Raw genomic sequence first — 20,107 nt, 5'->3', positions numbered from 1 at the left:
AGATTTGCTTTTGGTTGAGAAGGCAGGCCGATCCCCTGGACGTGGATTCCCGCCGGACGGTCTGAGCCCCATTTTGGTTAGATTAAAGCACCCAGATTTCAGTAACAAGCACATTGATTTCATATTCAAAAAGATTTTTATATTTAGTCTCTTGACCTTTTGTAATTCCCACCCACAGCTCTAAACGGTGGAACCCTTTTACGTTAATTGTTGTCAGTGGGGCGTCTGCCTCGACCTGTAATTTAGGCCCATTGAATCCTAATGCAGGTGCCGATAATTGCCGAGGGACCCAGGCAGGCTGGCTGGGCCCCCGTGGCTCAAACAATCCCCAGTAAATTGGATTTGGGAACCTGAAGCAGCCACAGCCGGCAGAGAACCTCGAATCGCTTTCTTCTTCTTTTTTTCTTTATCAAATGCACAGACCCCACCCCCACCCCACCCCCCACCCCCGGGAAATGTCTCCAGTTGATCTGAGTGACTCGTTTTTTCATTTGTTGAACAAATGGTTTTGAGCACTCATCAGACAGGACCTGGGAAGAGTTACCCGTAACTGTAAAACGGTTTTAAAAATCAAGGTGCCCTCTGCCGCTGATCCAGCCCTGCCAACAAGAAACGGCGGTGCACGCGGCAGGCACCTCCCGGAAATTCCCCGGCCCCTCGGCGCGGTCACATGCTGCACCGTTAACTCTGTGGCAGCGCGGAAGACTCGTGTTTGGGGAGGAAAATTCGTACCATGAATTCCTCATCCGGGAATCAGAGCTCACAGAGGGAACGACCCAGAAAAGGCCAGGAAGATACCGTGTGGCCAACGCAGTGGAGACGACGGGGGTAAATGCAGTCGTTAGGGGCGCGTCCACGGAACCAGGCTCCAGAGGAGTAGGGGGTCGCAGGGGCCCCCGAGACCACGGCTCCTGGCGTGTGCCCCGGCCACACCGCTCACTCCCCAGGACATTGGGCTCTGCCCGGCCGCTGCCTCTTTGATGGCAGAGGGCAGCAGCCCGGCTGGGCCGGACCCCCAAGGTCCTGGAGGACGGGGGGCGGCCCTCGGGGGTCTGCCTGGCCATGCCGGCCGGAGGGCTCCAGCGGGCCGGGGGCTTGGGTGGAGGCGAATCTGCACCACGTTCTGAAGGTCGCCACTGCTCACACCGGGGTGCAAGTGCAGGAGGACTGACCGGGTGGGGGACCTGGCGGGGGCCCCGCCGTGCCTCCGGCCACCCTGGATTTCTCCTCTCATTCACCTGGCCGAGGCCTCGGAGGCCTGTCCCCCAGGGGACACAGGGAAGCCACCTGAGGCGGCCAAGAGCCTGGCCTTCTGCAGGCATGTGCCCCATGCTCACAGTACAAGGAGGCCCAGTTAAAAGGGTGGGGTAAGGCCGGGTGGGCCCTCTCCCTCGTGACCTGGGGTCCGCGCTGGCTGCCGCACAGGCCCCAGACCACTTAGAGCCACTAGACGAGCCAGGGACGGTGACCCCGTCTGTGTCCCAGTCTCCTCACGATTGGGTTCTGACGGCGGCTGCTGCTGTTCTCCAGTGTCTGGCGGGGACCCTGGGTTAGCGGGCGCCCCGGAGCCCGTGTGGGCCGCCTGCCTCGCCCTCCTCCTCCGGGGCAGGGCCCCGCCCTGCGCAGTGCACCGGGGTGGCCCTGCCTGGCCCTGCCGACCTGTGTGCAGACAGCCTGGTGGAGCGTCAGAAACAGCCTTGGATGAACCCCAAGTCAGGCCTGACCCTGGGGGTTGCGGCAGGAACGAGCCCCTTCCGCGTGGCACTGCTGGGGGGTTGACCAGTGCCGCGCTGTGACTGGGGAGGCCGAGCCGAGCGCCTGCGACAGCTCCTCGGGGGGAGGGGCTTGCAGAAGCAGGGGCAGCATGGCCATAGGAAGCTCCGGCTCCAGGAGCATTAAGAAAGGACGGGGTCCGGGGGACAATGGTGGGCACTGGGCACCGTCTCTGTGAACGGTGAAGGTGACGTTTCCCCAGCAGTGGGCCCTGGGGATCTCGCTCGGAGGCGGCTGCGAGGGCCTGGGCCCCATCCGGGTGCTCACGGCCAACGGCCGCGGGACCTCGCGGTGCCTGGGCCCTGACCCCAGCGGCCAGCGCAGGGACCGGAGGTCCCTGTCGTCTGCTGCGCCCACCCCCTGCCCACGCCAGGCCGCACACGCCCTCGCGGGACGGCTTTCCACGCAGAGACGCATCAGAGAGTCTCGGTTTGAAAATCTCTTGATAATAAGATAAAGCGAACGTCACCCCGGGGAGGGGAAGAGGGGCCGCGGTTACCAGTGTGGCACTCTGCTTCCCCACACGGTGACTGTCTGTGTCCGGGGCTGGCTCTCCAGCCCGTGTCCCCAGCCGGGGGCGGACCGCGTGGGCCGGGGCCGAGGCAGCAGGGCGGCGCCTTGCGGAGGCTCCTGAGAGGCGGGACCTGGCGCCCGCTCCCACCCCTGCCACACACCTGCCACGGAGGTGCGCCCCGCCTGGAGCCGGCCGTCCTCAGTGTCCTCGTCTGTAAACAGGGGAGACAGCAGCCCCTCCTCTAGGTCGAGGAGATGGATGGTTAAGTGTGTGCATAAGCCCCACGGGAAGAGCGTAGCAAGGGATCTGGCCCCCGAAGGGTGCTGAGTGACCATACGGTGGAGGTGACGTCGGTGATGGTGGTGATGACGGTGACGGTAGTCATGGTGATGGTGGTCATGGTGATGGTGGTCATGGTGATGATGGTGGTGATGACGGTGAGAGTGATGCCCCCAGACATGGTCCTGGGAACACCGGACTTGAGCTCTGAAGGACGATCTCCCGGCTCCCCGGTCTAGAAGCTGGAAGGCAGGACCGGGAGGGACAAGGGGTCCCTGCTCCGCCTCTGGCCACCTGTGGGGCTCAGCCCTCAGCTCCCCCAGCCGTGCCCGTGGGCCAGCAGAACAGCCCGCCCTGCCGCTCGGTGCCAGCGGGCTCTGAGCTGCACGGCACAGGCCCCTGCATGTCTGTGCCCAGGAGACATGTGTCCCAGGCCCCACTGTGAGGAGGGACCCTGCCCGGGGGCCCCGAGACCCCTCAGGGACACGGGCCCCGGGACGGACGGCGGAGGAGCGTGTCTGAACGTCCAGCGCTCTCCTGGCTGGTTCGCTAAATGCACACAGAGGAGGCCACGGGGATCCAGGACGGTCGTCCCGGCCCATCCCCCAGGGTCCCGTGGTGGGGGCGGGCCCTGAGCGTTGTGGAGGAGCTCTGTGCGGAGAGGTCCCTCCGGGATGACAGCTGTCAGGAAGCGCCCTCTGCGTCAGGCACTTGGGGCCACTGAGAGGGGCCCCGAGGCTGGGGCCGGGGCCTCCCTGGAGGGCGCAGTGTGTGTGTGCTCACACACGTGTGCGCACCGCGTGTGGAGAGGCCAGCGGGCCGACAGCAGTGGGGGCTCTGGACAGGGGGAGACAGGCCCGGCCCCGCGCAGCCTGCTGGGCGGGAGGCAGGGGGCAAGCGTCCCCACCCCCTCCTGCCTGCCTCGGGTCCGCAATGGCCAGCCTTGGGCCACAGCCGGGCGGGGGCCGGGCAGCCAGACGCATGTGCCAACTGGGCAGCTCTCAAAGGGGCCTTGCTCCCCAGGCCCCTGCTCCCCCTGGGCCACGGGGACGGCAGCCCCCGCGTCCCCTCCAGGTGCACTGCTCTGCCCAGGGCCGTGCGGCCGCCTCTGAACTGACACGGTGTGTCTGGTCACCTCCAAATGCAATGGCTCTCGCCCCCTCAGGACCAATGACATTTCCTTCTTCGGATTCGCTTAAATGAAGAAAACGGTTTGGGCCGCCGCCTGGCGAGGTCCGGCCCAGGGTGGCCATTCGCGGTAATGGCCGGGCCCCCTCGGGACTTGTTTATGCAGTGGTGTCTGGCCGCGGCCTCTGTGTCCTACACAGGTGATTAGGGAGTCTAATTGAATCGGCTGTAAAACGATAATTAATAGAGTTCCCCTGCAGGAGAGGTCGAGCTGCCCGCTCACCGGCTCAGCCCCCCACTGCAGACCCGCCTGCCCTGCAGGCAGCAGGCGACCTTTATCTTGCTGATAAAGCCGTAATCGCTGAGATTAAAATAGACACCAAGTCTTCAGAAGCAAGGCCAGAGCCGCAGCTGGCCTCCTCTGGCCCCGCCTGGCCCCCAGGGTGTCCCGGCTGGGGAGTGCCCCCCAGCACTGTGCCAGCAGGGCCCCAGAGGCCAAGGGAGGACCCTCTCCTGAGCCCAGGAGGACCGTGCGTGGGACCCTTTTTTCTCTCGAGTGGGTGCCCCAGGGTCCCTGAGGCCCCGTGCAGGACGGCCCGTGCCGTGGTTTCGTCAGCACTGCAGGAGCACGGGGCAGCGGAGGGCCGGCTGGTCCCCCGGCCCAGCGGCGGGCAGGAGGGGGCTGCACGGGCCCCGGGCTGTACCGGACTCCAGTCACTTTCTTTGGGTGGCGCTCACCATCGGGCAGTCGCCTTTTCTTCTGTGGTTTGACCCAATGAGACCAGGTCTTATGATGGGACGGCGGGAGGGGTGTACGGCCCAGGCCAGGGGTGCGCGCAGAGGCCAGAGGGGCCCGACGTGAGCGAGGAGTGTGAGCGAGGAGAGGGCGTGGTCTGGGTGACCGTCCAGGGCTCTGCGGCCACAGGGCTTGACTCTGCTCAAGGTGCAGGAGAATGTGGGGGTGGGAGCCGCGGGCAGCCCCGGCTGTGAGCTGGGGCGTGCGGGATGGGGGCACCAGAGCCAGGGGCTGAGAGGCCAGGTGGGAGTCTGCACCCCAGGATGTGGGCCGTGGACAGACCAGGACTGGGAGGCCGAAGGCAGGCTGTCGCCTGTGCTCCTGGCCAAATGGCCAGGCGGAGGCCGGGCCTGTCTCCCAAGGGGCGGCCGTGCTGCCTGATGGTTGGTGGGAACCCGCACAGGAACGGGGTGCGAGCTGCACACGGGGCCCGGGTGCTTCTCACGAACCTGTCCCCACAGCCACTGGTCTGCCCAGCCTGCCTCCCCCAGCCCCCGGCGCCACCCGGCCCATGCTCGGCCGCTCAGGGCTGGCCTGTCTGGACCTCACGCCTGCACAGGGACCCACTGGGCAGCTGAGCCAGGAAGCCACGACCCAGCCGAGACCGGGGAGGCAGAGGGGGCAGCAGGGCGGGCGTCCAGAGGTGTGGCCCGTGCGTGCGGCCCGAGGCAGGACCGAGCTTGGCCAGCTGCGGCACGAGGGGTGGCCCCGCCTCCCGTGAAGGCCACTGGGTGAGGGTGGACCCGGGTCCCGCTGAGCGCTGTGCGCCGTGAGGCGTGGAGGGACAGTGGCAGCGGACGCGGGTCGACCGTCGGGGGCACCAGCTGCGGTTCCGCCGCCCGCCCCGGGGGGATGGCGTCTCGCACGTCCGGGCCTGAGGCTGCGGCCACCCCAGCGGCCAGTGGCCTCTCTCCCTCTGCTGGGCACCTGGGCAGAGGGCTATTAGGGTGCGGAGCTGGGGACTTCCCGGTCCGGACGTGCGCTGAGGCAGTCAACGCCAGTGCCTTGCACGTCCCGCGGGGCCGTGACGCGGTGTGAAGCCGCGGGAACGGGGCCGTGGGCAGCTCGGCCCCCGGTCGTGGCCCGGGACGCGCAGACGGTGCGGACACAGCAAAGCTGACGTGCAGGGGCGTCAGCGAGAGGACGGCCTGGCTCTCAGCTGGCCGCAGTGACGGCAGGAGCAGCCGCCGGGTGCCGGGGCCCTGCGCGCCCACGCCCCTCCCCCCGCAGAAGCCGCCCCAGGGCCCCGTCTGTGCGTGGGGGACAGACATGCCCCCTCCCCCGGAGCCCCCCGCAGACGCTCGGGCGGGGCGTCCAGCCCGCCCTGCCCAGCCAGCGCCTGCTGGCGCCTCCTCCCCACAGCATGTGTGGCCCAGCTGCGGATGCAGGGACGGGGCGGGCGGAGGGCCCGGGAGCACAGCCCCCAGTGGACAGCAGTCCTGGGGTGGCCCCTGCAAGGGAGGCGTGAAGGGAGCCGGAGGGGCAGGGGTCCGCGGTGGGTTTCCCACCGCAGGGACAGACAGGCTGAGCCCGGCCCGAGGACTTCAGGGTCTCCTGGGGGATGGTCGCCCCTTGTGGCTTCCATGCTCCCCACGTGCCCTGCGTGTGGCCCACCCCACCCCACACAGTTACTGAGTAGAAGCGTCCTGTCATGCTGGGCTCAGAGGAGGGTGCCGAGTGGCAAGGGCCTCAGGGGCGTCGTCCAGGACACCCTCCCAGCCCGGGGATCAGCCCCAGGCCGGGGTCGCCCAGGGAGTGCCAGGGCCAGGTGCGTCCTCGGCCTGTCCCCGCTCACCCGACGCGCCCTCGTCACCTGCCGGGGTCCACACTCAGTGCGGCCACGCGAAGGGCTCACTCTGACCTTCACTTCGCGGTGCCTAACGGGCCTCTCTGTTCTCTTTTGGGCACGCCCCTTCTCCTCAGCGGGGGGACGTGCCCTCCCTCATCCCGAGAACTGTCGGGTGGAGCGAGGCCGTGCCCAGTTTGTGGACCTCTGCCTCGGGCCCCCTCCGCCCGGGTACCACCCTGTCCCGTTCCTGGATGGCCGGCACAAGGTAGGGGCGGGGACCCCCACGTGGCTCGGCCAACGCTGTCGCCGGGGAGTGGGAGGGGGTCCGGGAGGGGGCCCCGGGAGCCCTCTAAGTCCCCTCCTGCTCTGTGTGAAGGCAAGCCGCAGACCCAGAGGCGGCCTAGGCCCCGGGAGGAGGATGCCCACCATGCCGGGCCCGGCAGCGGGCAGCAGGTAGGAGAGGTGGCCCCGACCCCCGGTGGGTGTCTGGGTGGGGGTTGTTCTGGGCCACAGGTGGGGCTGCGAGCTGGCCACTTGGGGTGCACAGTCCTGAGCGCGGCAGGGTGCCCCTCACTCCTGCCTCCGTCCCAACTCCCCTGGCCTGTGATGCTCCAGGCACTACAGGCAAAGCCTCTGTCTACCGGGGTGCGGGGGATGGTTCGCTTCCTCGGGGGGAGCCCTGGGCTGGCCACAGCCGCGTCTGCATCCTACAGTCGGAGCGGCCGCCTCCTGCAGAGCACAGCCGGCCTGGCGGGCCTCCCCCTGGAGGGGCCTGCGGGCTGCGGAGAGGGCCACTGGCCAGCGGACACTCTTCGTGCGGGCGGGGCGGGGTGGTGCTGTGGCCTGGCACACCCCGCACTGTGGCCCCGGCTGCCACACGCCAGGCGGCCAGGCTCGCCCTCACCCACCTGGGGTTTCGTCTGACAAAGCAGAGGACTGAAGGTCAGCCCGTGGGGAGGCGGGAGACCCTGGTGGCCGCCCCTCCGTGGCATGCCCTCTGCAGCTCGGGGAAGGCTGAGCTCCGGGGACCCCCTTCCAGCCTCCACCTTCAGGAGCAGCTTTTCCCCAAGTCAGACTGGACCTGGCCCCCTGCTGAGACCCCGGGCCCCGGGGAGCTGCGGGGGGCAGTGGGGAACTCGCTGTGGTGGCTCTGAGGCGCCCCCTGCCACTCTTACCTGGGGCCTCCTTTGCAGGTGGGTCCTGCAAGGAGCCCGAGCAGACTTTTAGCTGCAAGCAGGACGCCCTGGCAAGGCAGCCCGGGCCCTGAGAAAAAATCCCCCCACCCCCAGCCCCAAAACACACAGGCAGGTGGGCGGAGCAGGGCGTTCCCGAGGGCTGCAGGCCGCTGGAGGCCAGGGCCCTGACCCAGAGGCCTCGTCGCCCCGAGAGCCATGGCCGGCGAGCGGGCACCTCGCACTGCCCGCGACCAGGCGCCTTTCTTTGCTCACGCTGCCCGCCCTGGGCACGCGCTGAAGTAGCCACAAGAGCCGAGGCCCGTGGGCACGGACCCAGCCCCCCCACGCCAGGAAACGCGCTCCGGAGGCGGGCGGCGGTGGGGGCGCCCCGCAGTGAGATGGCGCGTTCCTGACGGGGGACTGGGACAGCCCGGGGACCCGCGGGGGCCGGCACGGTGTCGGCGAGCTGACAGGCCCCGGAGCCCGGTGGCACGGCAGGCGGGGACGAGCGGCAGCAGCAGAAGGGGCGCCGCTCCTGTGCGGGGCGCCAGCGAGTCCTCCGGGTCGCGGGCTGCGAACTGAACGTGGAGCCCGCTTCACGCCTCACGCTTCACGCCTCACGCGGTCGCGGAGCAGCCGCGGCGCTGCGTACCCGGCCGGAACCGCGCGTGCTCCGGTCCGCTCGGAACTGGAACTGTGAGCGACAGGCCCACGTGCTCCTCTGCGGGGGCGGTAAGCGTGGCAACCCGGGCGACAGCGAACCACTCGGAGTCAGCAGAAAAGGGCCCTCGCCCCGCGGCTGGCTGCCGGGGAGCCGAGCTGGGCCTCCCGGCCCGCGGGCCTGGAGCCCCCCACCCCGGGAGCGCGCACGGCCCCGGGAGCGCGCATCCGCGTCTCGAACGCTGTCCCTGAGTGAGCCGCCACCCGTCTGGGCTCCTGGGGACCCTGCTTGCCACCAGTGGAGCCCGGGCCTCGCCCGCAGGTGGTCCACTCCCCGGGGGCCGGCGAGGTGCCGCCAGAAACCCGGGGACAGGTCTTCCGCGGTGGCTCTCCCGCAGCCCGTCCCGGAGGGTACCGCCCTGGCGGCGCCCCCGCCGCCCCCGACCCCCGATGCCGCCCTGTAAACAGACACCCCCACCCCGTACCGACGCAGACCCGAACCCCGGCCTCGCCCAGCCTACCTCCCCGCCCGGCAGGGTTCTCCTCGGGGTCAGGTTGGTGGGTCCTTGGCATCCTCGCACCCCACCGCTCGGCACCACCCCGCACCTCGTTGCGCACTGGGCGGGCGTTGGCCTCAAGACTTCCTCCGGGGCCCCCAGCTTTGTGCCCTCAAGTTCCCCCACCCCATCTGGATGCCTGTGTGCCCCACCCCCACCTGGGGAAGAGTGGGGGGTCCTGCCCCTGCCCGGCACCCCTGCCAGCTCCACCCTGGCCGGTCCCCTGCTGGCTTCCTCACCTTGGGTCGGGCACCAGCTCCCAGCAGCGTCCGAAGCTGGCTCTTAACCCCGAAAGCCCACCTTTCGGGACCGCAGGAAGCCATCACTCCTAGCCGCCAAGCCTGGCGCTGGCAAATCAGAAGCACCTGGGCTTCCGACGTTGCATCTGGTTCTCGTTAAGAAGCCCGCGGGAATCCTGGGATGTGTGATTCTGCGCTGAGCAACTCCGGGGGGCAGGGCAATTGCAGGGGCTCAGCATGTGAGGGGCCGAGGTGGGGCCAGCATGCCACTGACCCCCGCGGAACCTCACCCAGCCGGCCAGTGATGACCGACCCCCCCTGGGGCACAGAGGGGCCCTTGGCAATTCCTGTCCAGATGTTCCTGCCCCGTTGCCCCTCCCCAATCAGCACATGGTGCCTCCTTCCCGCCCAAGGACCCCGCAGTGCCGTCTCCCAGACGTCTGGGCTTCTGGGGAGGCCCCGCAGGCTCCAGCCGCCATCAACAACAGACCCCCCCCTTTCTGAAATGGGGAGCGGGCCCCCTTGGGTCTCCTGCTGTCTCAAGTGAGCACAGGGACCATGGGGCCAGCCCCAGTCCGGAGAGGAGCCGCCATCATCCCCGTAATTCTGCGCCTTCTGCTACGTCACAACCTGCCCACGAGGTCTAGAGCGGGCTCCCCGGAGGGAGGGGCATGGGGAGCCCACCACAGGGAGGTGACCACCAGGCCAAGGCTGCAGGGGCCAGCATGGGGGCACCCGCAGGTCTCGCCCTGTGGCAACAGAGGCTGTGCCCAAAACAGCCCCCAGGGACACAGGCTCATGGCCACTGGTCCAGCCGAGGCCAGTGTGACGACCACCAGGTGACCCCAGACCCCGGGCTTCCCCCTCCCCTGCTCCCCAACCCCAGAGCCCGCGGGACACACGCTGACGAGCCCGTTACAGCCGGTGCGAAGGGCCTCTCCGCCTGCTCGAGGGCCGAGGGGTGGACACGTGCTGTGCAGCCGGGGTCCCCAAGACGTTGACACCTGTCGTGGGAGCAGAGCGTGCGTGCGTGCAGACTGCCCCCCACATGACGCCCGCCGCGCCCACGTGCCCCCAGGCGGGCAGCACTGGACGCTGGACGTTCTTCCTGCTCCCCCAAACCCAGCTCCCAGTGCCCGGCTCCCTCCGCTGGCCCGCATGTCCAGGCCTGTGATGGGCAGCTTTCAGCCTCTAAGTGTCGGACCCCAAGTTCCAGGGAGGGTGGAACACTGGCCGAGTTCAGGGGCTGCCGCGTCGCCTGGGGAGACCCAGGCGGGCACCACAGCAGGCCACCCATTGCCCAGCCGGAGCCCGAGGCGGTGGGCGAGGCGCTGGGCGTGGGGCTGGGCTCCAGCAGGCCGGCAGAGCAGCCCCGGGCCCGCACACCCCTGGAACGGGGTCCTGTGCAGCCCCCACCCAGAGCCGCCTTCCCCCGCCCCGGGCCACCTATGTGCCCTCCGCCTGCAGCCCCTGCGAGCTCGTTCACCCGCTGCACCCCCCGGCCCGCCCCGCGGCACACGGCAGCGGCCAGAGAGGCCAGGCGCCCGCTGGGACGGCCCTGACCCGGAGCTGATTTCCGTGGTGCGAGGCGTGCGCCCTCTGTGGGTGTTCAAGACGGAATTCGCGGCGGCTTTGAACTAGACAACGCATCTTTGTAACCCCAAATGGGTGTCCAGTCGAGGGACAGCAGTGGCCGGGTCCCCCCGGGGGCGTGCTCTCACCGTTCTTGGGGTGCGTGTCATCCTACAAGGGGGTATCCAGGCCCAGCACCCAGGGCCCTCACCACACGGACCTCCACTCCATGGAGGGAGCAGGGGGGGTCCACCCTGCCCCAACCACCTCCCCTGAGTCCTCGCCTGGAATGGCCCCACGTATGGACGATCGGGTGACGGGGGGCCCCGCGTGTGGACGGGGTGACGGGGGCCCCGCGTGTGGACGGGGTGACGGGGGCCCCGCGTGTGGACGGGGTGACGGGGGCCCCTGGCCGGGTCACAGAGGGGTGTGGCCTGTCTCACCCCGGTTCCCTCGCTTCAGTGGGACTCTGGCTTTTCCCTATTGTTGCACAAGTGGCTTCCACGTTGTCTCAAAGTCTGGTCCCTAAGTCGCCGCCTAACCACCATCAGGTGGGCTGGCCGGGCCACCGCGGCCCCCACCGCAGGACCGGCCCGTGCACGCGGCCCCCGCTGCCCAGGGCGAGCCCATTTGCCTCGCGGCCTCACTGCGTTCCCGCAGGGACATTCCTGGCACATGACGGAATTTCGCAGCATGACACAGACCCCGTTGGTTCCTGAGTGACGTGCGGCTGTGTCAGCGGCAAAAGGCAGACGCGATCCTGCACATGTGGCCAGGAGCCGGCCTGCCACGGGCATGGGGGGAGGGGCCCCTTTGCCCCGGAGCCCTGGAGGCCTGCTCTGTGCTCAGCACGGCCGCCCGCAGCGTCGGCCGGAGCGCGGTTGCCGGTGCTGCGCGGGGACTTCCGCCGCCCGACCTTGCCCGCGGCTGCTCGCCGGCAGCTCAGCAAGGACGCCACCTGATCCCCGTGGCCGCAGAGCCGCCCCTGCTCCCGCGGAGGAAAACGGGCTTCGTTAGGGCTTCCGTGATCACTCATTTCACCGGTCATTAGGCCAACACAGATGGAGCCCGTTAATTTTTTTGCTTGCATAGGTGGTTGGCGCTCACCGCCCCCTCCCTGCAGGTGCTGGGTGGCCCCCGAGCGTGTCACACAGGCCTCGTCCCCTCAGGGAGGCCGCCCCCCTGGCTCCTCAGCTCACACAGCCCTGGGCCCGGGGCGACGCCGCTCCGGCTGCCGCGTCCAGAGCATGCGGGGGACCGGGCTGCTGTGCTGTGACCCCGCTGCTGTCTGGCCCCACGGGGACCCGGAGAAGCGCTGGGCAAGAGTCACCAGGGTTGGCAGGTCCCAGAGAGGACAGGCTCGGGTGGAGGCCTGCCCCGTGTCTGAGTGCCAGCCCAGCGGGCCGGCCCGGTCAGTGCGGAGCCAGAGCTGGGAAGTCCGGCCGTGCAGTGAGGCCCGGGCCCTCAAGACTCACAGCGGGCACAGCCCAAGACGGAGGCTCTCCCCCGGCTGGAGGGGGCAGGCTCCTCACTGGGCTCAGCCGGCAACCGCCCCGCCCCAGCGGTGGAGTAAATGGCGGCTCCAGCGGCCACAGCCCAGGGGCCGCCTGCCTCGCCCAGGACCCCCAGGCCTCCTGCCGCAACCACTGCTGTCTCTGGGGGCCACTTCGGGGTGTCCCATCCCCGCTCCTCACCCTCTGCCCACTCCGTCCCACACCGGGCCCAGCCCAAGGGCTGTGGGCAAATGCTTTAGAATTGACTCTCGAATGACCCGAAAAAACCTTGCACGGGATCCAAAAGCAAGTCCACCAGCCACTGGCCAGCTCACCCGTGTGCCCGCCCGGGTTCCGTGCCCACCCGGGTTCCATGGCCCCCGGGGTTCCGTGCCCCCCCCCCGGGTTCTGTACCCCCGGGTTCCGTGCGTCACATCTGGGTTCCGTGCTCCCCTGGGTTCCGTGGCCCCACCCGGGTTCTGTGCCCCCGGGTTCCGTGCGCCACCCCCAGGTTCCGCACACACGGTGCCCTCTGGCCTTGGGCACTTGCCGGCCACTCCGCTGGGACGGCCAGCCTCAGCCTCCTGCCTCCGTCCCCAGGGAGCCTGCTCCCTGACTGTTCCTGGCTGTGGGTGGCCCTATACCCGGGCAGTGTCCTGGAGGAGGGGTGGGGGGCTTATCTCAGGGGTGATGGAAGCCATGGCGGGGACACAGGGGAGACAGGAGACAGCGGAGGGGCATGGCAGGCGGAAGTCGCAGGGCGGCGAGACTCTGGGTCCCAGCGCCACGTGGGCCTCTACCCCCGCTCCTTCACCCTGGCCGCGGGGCCTCGCCGGGTTGCTCAGCCTCCGCTGCCCCGTCCCTTGCTGGAAGCTACTCCTGCCGGTGTCCAGGGGAAAGAGAGCGGGATGGATGGGTTGCGAACTTCCCTTCTTTGGAAGCTGGTTGGCCGAGCGACGAGCACCCGGTCCTGCCTGAGCGGCGCTGAGGAGACGAGCACGTGTCGGGCGGGGGTGGGCGCAGCTGGGCCGGGCTGTGCAGCTCCGGCCGCCCTGATCCCGCTCAGCACTGCGGATGCGTCCCGCCTGACGCAGGCCTGCAACCGCGGCCGGTGGCAGATGGAGGCCGTTAACCCATCAGGCGCCCACCACTGGGACACCACTCACGCCCCCGTTAGGCTGCCCTCGACAGGCGCCCCCGAACGGAGGACACCCTGCAGGCTTCCCAAGGCCTGGAGCTGCCTGCCCACAGGGGACACGGCCCCTAAGCAGTGCTGGGCATGCCCGACCTCCAGGGCAGGGCTGGGGATGCATTCAGCCTCTCTGCAGTTGTACCCCACATTCTCGCCGTCCCAGGCAGGGGGAGGGGTCGCCCAGAGGGGCCATGTGGCAGTGTGACCCCCAGGCCTCCCGTAAGCCTGGGCACGGGGAGGCCTCCGGGTACCCGGGGGGCGGAGGGCCTGGGAGGGGCCAACTGGTGGTGCCGTGGCCGTCACAAGTGACGCGTCCAGCTCACGGCCCTGCCGCTCCCATCTCTCGGGGGTCCTAGGGAGGAGACAAGGGTCTGTGATCGGCCCCAAGGCAGCGATCAGCTGCCCTCTCTAATCTCGGGACCTTCTTACGGGCCCGTCCTTGTGGGCAGGCCGGCAGGTCCTGCGCCTCTGGGGACAGTTTTCTCCAGCTTGTACCTCGACTGACCGGGCTGCCGGATCCTTAGGCCAGTGCATTCCTTAGTCCCGAGGCTACGTGTGACACCTGCTCAGCTGGGGTCAGACACTCCTGCTCCCAGGGTCACAGCCTTAACCCAGATGGCCCCAGGCGGGCTCTGCCCTGACCAGGCCACAGAGAGGCCTCGGGACCCATGCTCGCTGTGTGCTCACTCCACAGGCTGGGAGACCGGTGACAAGGACCAGGGTCAGGCTCAACCAAAACCGGAGCCTGCAGCCCCAAGGGCCTCAGGTGGATGGGCTCGGGCCAGCCACGTGCGCCACAAGGGGAACGGTCACTCCAGGGCACGAGCCCCTCGTCCTCGCCGCCTGCTACGCGCTTGGCCGAGGTGTCCCAGTGCTCCTCGCCAGAACACGGGCCAGCACAGGGCGCTGGGTCCAGCCCCGCTCGGCCGGGGTCCGGCCAGCGGCCTTGGCTCTGCCGTGTGCTCTCCTGACCCGGGGCCGTGCGGACGAGATCCGAGCAGCCACACGCCATGGCGCTCGGCCGCAGCCCCACGTCCTGCCCGGGCTCCCGCGGGCATCGCCTCGGCAACGGGTCTGCCTAGGGTCGGGTGTGCGCACGGTCACTTCCGCGGAGCGAAGTCCCGGGCGCAGTCCGGTGACGCACCTGTCCCAGCAGAGGTGGAGTCAGGAAGGCCTATCGAGGTCACACGGCTGTGACGGGCCTCGGGAAAGCTACGGGGTCACGGGGCGCACCAGGGCTCCCGTGCTGAGGGGCAGCCGGCCAGACCGGCAGGTCGCCCGGCGGCTGAGCGCCTGGTGGGGCCCAGTGGGGCTGCCGTGTCCACCCGGCCCGGGGCTGTCGAGCTTCCCAAACAGGGCCCCACCCCCCGGGCACTAGCCCGGCCGCGTGTGCGGTCGGGGCAGGCGGCGGGCGCGGCCCACCACGGGGGCCTCCTGCAGTGACCCATCGCACAGGGACACCGCCAGTTAGCGCGAGATGCCAGCTGGGGGCCTCGCAAGGACAGCTGCGTGCTGCGGGGAGACCGCCGACGGGTGAGCGGGTGCCTCTGAGCACGCCTCGGTGCGGTCCACACGACGAGGCGCAGGGGCCGGATTTGTCCCTCCCTCCCGCACACGCACACACGCGAGTAAATAGCAGAACACTGGACAGCGGCCCCGAAGACACCAGACATCGGGCGACAAAGGACGGCGAGTCCCGCGAGGCAGGAACACGTGCCTTGAGTCCCCCCACCACCCAGCTCTCTGCCTTGAGAGGTCCCAGTGGTGGCACAGGGAGGGGACCCGGGGGGTCGGGGGTCCCCGGGGAGAGACGGAGCTGGGCGCAGGACAGAGAGCAGAGGAGAGAGCCCGCGTCTGCCGAGCGCGGATGAGCATGTGCGCGTGAGGAGGGACCCCAGGGGACGCAGGGAGCCGCATCCGGAGGCACCAAGGGCCCCTGCCGATAGCAGACAGCTGCCAGAGACATCCAAAGTCACAAGACACTGTGGGTCGAGCGCTCGCGGGCCTTGCCTCAGTCCTGGGAACAAATAACCTGACCTTCGCCCTACCTACCCAACCTTAATAGCCAGACCCAGGGGCATCGAGCCGTTTCTAAGTAGCAGCGCCGAGAACATAAGGGCACGAAGGTGCCCGGCCCTCAAGAAGGTCAGACTCACGCCTGGCGCCCGAGCGAGGGCACCGGGCACGGGGGGGCGCAGGGGCGCAGGAGCGCGCGAGGGGCAGCCATCGACCGGAACCCCCCGGACGCTGCGGCCGGAGGGACAGGGACGTCCACCGGCTGCACCCGGATCCCGAGTGTCTGAGAAGCCTGGACCCGGCACACTCGGGAGGGTCAGCCGCAGGGCGGACACCCAGAGCGAGAGTGGGCTTGACGGCAGAGCCGTGGGAGCCAGACTCACACCCGCGTGGAGTCCTGAGCCGCGGGGCGCCTGCCACGGAGCAGGAGGCGCCGAAGGGATGCGGGCGAGCGGGGACAGGAAGCGGCCGACACGTCTTCCACTCCGATGGAAACTAGAAACCCACAGACCCAAGACCCTTGGCAAAACCCGAGCACAAGAGGACAGCAGCCCAGGGAGGGAGTAGACCCTGATGGCGGAAACGCAGGACTGAGGGCCGAGCCCCGGCCCTGTGCTGGCCCAGGCCCCGGGCCCGCGCCACGCCCACCCCCGGCCGGGCCGGAGTCTGTCCCACCGATGCTGACCTGGCCCGGCCCAGCCCGCAGGTCCGTCCTGCTGAGCGGCTCAGCCCGCAGGTCCGTCCTGCTAATGCTGACCCACAGTCACGTGGATTCCGGGAGGAAGCCCGTTTGCCCACCGACTCTTGATGCCCTGCTGACTGCTGGAGGCTCAACCAGAGCTGTGTACACAGTCAGCATCCCACTGGGTTTCTGGGTCACAGGGCGCCCCACCTCAGCACCGCCCACCGTCCCAGCGGAGCCATGGTGCTCTGGCTCCCGGGGACACATCCGGGTCGCCCCCGGCGCCAGGCCCGATCTGCGCGTCCGCGGGAACCTCAGTCAGCCGGCGCCTCCGGCGACTCCTCACCCAGGACCCCCAGCTCCTGCCTAGCTCGGCCTGTTTGCTCGCAGCCTTGGGGGTTCTGTAAAAACGCTCCGGATTCTCGTAACCCCGTTTATTTCTCTTAAAGCTGGCAGCCTGACAGACTCTGGCTATTCTTAGCACTACATTATTTACCTGCCTCCCCTCCTCCCCGCGCTTCAGACTTTTAACGTGGCTCTGGGGTCCAGGCCAAGGCCCGTTTTCCCCCCCGCTCAAAATGAAGTAATTTTAAAATCTTTTGTCTTTAATTTTTTATCGCCCAAGCCAGGCATGTGCTATTTAAGTTCGACAAGGGGTTGGACCCTGGCAGGTCGCCGAGCCTCAGCCAGGGGCCCGCGCTCCCCACCCCCACGCCAATGGCAGGAATCCAATGCCGGAGGGAGGGGTGGACGTGCCCTGCTGGCTTCCCCCTGAGCCCCTCTGGATGGAGCATTCGGGGCAAATCCCAGCCTGTCGCACCTGGGACCTCAGTGCCCCCTAGAAAGTGCATCAGAGGCCAGAGGTGTGGCGTCCAGCCCAGGCCAGCATCCTCAGCCGAGGGCCTGTGCCAATACTCAGCAGGGGCTCTGAGACATGTGTCACCAGGGGCACAGCCGGGTCCTCTAGGGATGATGACCCTCCCTGTGGGTAGGCGAGCGGGCCCCCAAAACCCACTGGTCAGGACAGAAACACAGAGACTGGGGTCCAAAGCCTGCCCCCACCTCGGAGAGCCTGGGCGGCTGTGCCAGACGCGAGCCCCTCCACCCCAGGACCAGGGCCTGGCTCCAGGGACCCGGCCCGGTCCTGTCCTCACCAAATGCCTTTTTTCCCCCACTTCACAAGGGGACAATGATCTTTAGCTCCCGCAGGGGGACATGGTGCCCCAGACCCCACCCCCACTGAGCCCCAGGTGCCTGGCTGCCCCTTGCCACTCCCTGCTGGAAAGTGGTCACACTTGAGGTCTGGCTCCGTCTGCGGCACGTTTGGGTCAGGACTGCAGGACGGGAGGGCCCTGGGGCAGAGGCGGGGGCACAGGCCTTGTGGGCCATCTCCGGCAGGTGCAGAGTGGCCACAGGGGGTTGCACGCTGGCCCTCTAAGGCAGCTCGGCCTCCGAGGACAGGGCAGTCACACCTGTGCCCTCTGCTGTCCACAGGGCTCCCTGAGCTGTGCCTGGGGTGGGGGTGGGGGGCTGTCGTGTGCAGAGACCTGGGAATCGCATTCAGGGCCTTCCCCTCTTCTCCCTGCAGGCCTGATGAGGCGGCCGAGGCAGAGCCCGTGACAGCGGCGTTCCCAGGTAGGCGGACGGCGTGAGGACAAGCGGGCCGTCTCCAGCTGTCACCCCACAGTCCAAATGGACCATTTATGTTAACCCCTGGAAGACGAGCTGGCTGCTCCCTCCTCTGGTGTCTCTGACAGTCACCCCACTGGGGGGTGGCCCCAGAATGGGACTCCAGGGTGGCCTTGGGTTGGAGGCAGGTGTCCGGCCTGGGCCCAGCCTGGCTGCCCCAGCACAAGCTCTCTGGGCACCTGCAGAGGCAGGACCACGGGGCCCTGGGCAGGTGGGGGCACGTCAGCTGGCCCAGGATCCTCCCCGAGGCTTGGTCCCTCAAGGTGTCTGCGGGCACCAGATGGGTTGTCCAGCAGAGGAGGGCTCACCAGCCCTGGCTGCCTCTCTGTCCCCTCAGCCGAGGCGAATGTCCCTGGCTCCTTGGAAGGTGGCAGCTTCCAGGTCCCGGCCCGCACTCGAGCCCCTCATGCTGCTGTCAGCAAAGCTGGGAAAGGCCGTTGGGAGGGGGACGGCTGGGCTCCGGGCTGACAGGGCCATCCCAACAGCGGCCACATGTGTCTGCGGCTGGCAGGTCAGCCCCCTTCAGGACCCTGGACGCTGTGTGGATGCAGGAGGAGGTGGGGCTGGTTGGGAGGGTCCCTGAGGTCGCAGGGGCCAGCCAGTGTGGCCGGGGCCAGCGACGGGGCTGGGCACAGTGGGGACTCCGGGCCCAAGGCCCAGGATGGGACCACGTGGCGGTCGGCACGGCCTCAGGAGGTTTCTGAGGCCAACAGGGTGGCCACCAGCCAAGCCCTTTCCCATCGCCACAGAGGGCCTCCGGACAGGTCAGATGAGGGCTGGGCTGATTCTGCGCGGCCCCTGGGCCGGCGGCTCCCGGTCGGCTGGCCAGCTGTGTCCCGGGGAACAGCTAGAGGCCGCTGCTTGGAAACAGGGCGTCGCCGTGCAAGGCTTTTCCTCCAGGCGGGCCAGCGGGCCGCTGCCCCAGGCTGCGGAATGCGGCCCCGCCCCGGCGCCTGGCCCCCCCAAACCGCGCGTCTTTGAAGGGGCTGACTGGAGGCCGAGCCAATTCCTGCCGGCCCCAGGCCTTCTCCGGTCCTGCCCCAGGAATGCGTGGTGTCGCAGCCCCAGGCCCCAAGCAGAGGGTCACCGAGAGCCTGTTTTCCAGGCCGGCGCTGGAATGTTCTCTCGTGGCGCAGCCGACTCCCGCGCCCCGGATCGGCCGCGGCCACATTCCTGGTGTGAGCCGGGCCAGCCCGCGAGCTTTTTCCACGCTCCCGTGCCAGCCGCTGCGGGCTCGGGGGAGGGGAGAGGGCGGTTTCTATGACAACCTCACTTTCTGTTATTTATTTTCTTTTTTATGGTTTCTCCAACTTTGAAGCTTTCCAGACAGCTTACAGGCTGCAAAGAGGAAAAGTGCTTTTGCTCCCTGCCCGAATCCCCAGTAGAGCGCCCCCAACGGCCCCGCCTTCCCCCACGACCCCACTTTCCCCGCACGGCCCCTACCCCCGCCCCTCATCCTGCCTGGCCCCGCCCCGGGCCCGCCCACAGCTCTTCCTGGGTCCGCCCATCGCTCCATGGCTCCGCCCACCACCTCCCCCACCACCGCCCACGGGCGGGCGGGGGCTTCAAAACAAACCCGGTGATCAGGTCTTAAAGTCCTTAGTTATTTTCAGAAAACGTTTTAGAGGAAATGAATTATTTTCCTCCTAAAAAGATAGAAAAGTATTTTCAAAAGGATCCCAGCACCCAGCCAGCCACATGGCCCCATGAGCAGGGAGGGGGCTCCCCGCTCGCTCTCCAGGGCCTTGACCAGCCCACTTCACCGAGCTGCCCGCCTGTGCAGCCTCGGCGCTGCGCCCAGCATGCCCGCAGCGGCAGCTGGGCATGGAGGTGGAGGTGGTTCGTCCACCCCAAATTCATTTACTCACCTGCATTGTGCGCCCAGCAGCCCGGGGAAATGGCTGCCAAGTCCTGGGGTCACAGGGCGGAGGAGCCGGGGCAGGTGGGCAAAGGGCAGGAGCCTGGCAGGCAGTGGCAGCTGGAGGCCAGTCAGGCGCCTGGCGCGCCTCGTGTCTCTTGCAGGAGAGTACGTCATCGTGATCCGTGATGTGACCACACCTCCGTTTCTGGGCCGCACGCTGCCCACTGCCTTCAAACACCTGCGGGTCTCTGCGAAGGCGGCGGGCCCGCAGCCCCGCGTCACTGGAGAAGGCCCCAAAGCCCCGGTCTAGAAGCGCCGCCCCCACGCCCCAGAGAGTGGCCAGTGTCCCCTCAGGAGCCCACCTCATCTTGAATGGAAGGAGATGCTGCTGCTTCTCCCCCAGGCGCCCAAGTGGGGGACCAAGGGAGCCCCGCACACTCCCCATACCGCCGGCTTTAATAAAATGCGCAAAACTGACTACTGAGTGGCACTGTAGTGGGTTCCCGGATGGCGCAGCCCCGCCCCACACACTGGGGACATGCGCGGCAGCTCCTCCAGGCTGGGCCTGCCGTAGGCGTCCGGCGCCCTTCTCAGCTGGCACCCTGCACCACCCACACCCTCCCGAGGGCGAGGCCCCACCGCAGAGTCCCAGCTGACCCCTGCGGCTTCTCCCCACAGGCCCCGCGGGCGGC

At 68.5% G+C, this 20,107-nt stretch overlaps 1 protein-coding gene across 2 annotated transcripts in view; it reads left to right on the top strand.

Moving 5' to 3' along the window:
* Positions 1-19,880, top strand: part of MORN1 (MORN repeat containing 1) — a 45,682-nt gene extending 25,802 nt beyond the window's left edge. Inside the window, exons 11-14 of one of the 2 annotated variants that reach the window (XM_016144420.2) lie at positions 6,414-6,544; positions 6,656-6,732; positions 17,454-17,500; positions 19,577-19,880. In XM_016144420.2, the coding sequence (XP_015999906.2) occupies positions 6,414-6,544; positions 6,656-6,732; positions 17,454-17,500; positions 19,577-19,725 (404 nt within the window). In that variant the 3' untranslated portion in view covers positions 19,726-19,880. The remainder of the gene's footprint in view (positions 1-6,413; positions 6,545-6,655; positions 6,733-17,453; positions 17,501-19,576) is intronic. The other variant, XM_016144419.2, reaches the window with a different exon arrangement.
* Positions 19,881-20,107: the final 227 nt, after the last annotated feature.

This window comes from Rousettus aegyptiacus, unplaced genomic scaffold (assembly GCF_014176215.1).
Source record: "Rousettus aegyptiacus isolate mRouAeg1 unplaced genomic scaffold, mRouAeg1.p scaffold_m13_p_1, whole genome shotgun sequence".
NCBI classification, from domain to species: Eukaryota; Metazoa; Chordata; class Mammalia; order Chiroptera; family Pteropodidae; genus Rousettus; species Rousettus aegyptiacus.
The sequence above is the reverse complement of the archived record's forward strand: the minus strand, read 5'-3'. Positions and strand labels throughout refer to the sequence as shown.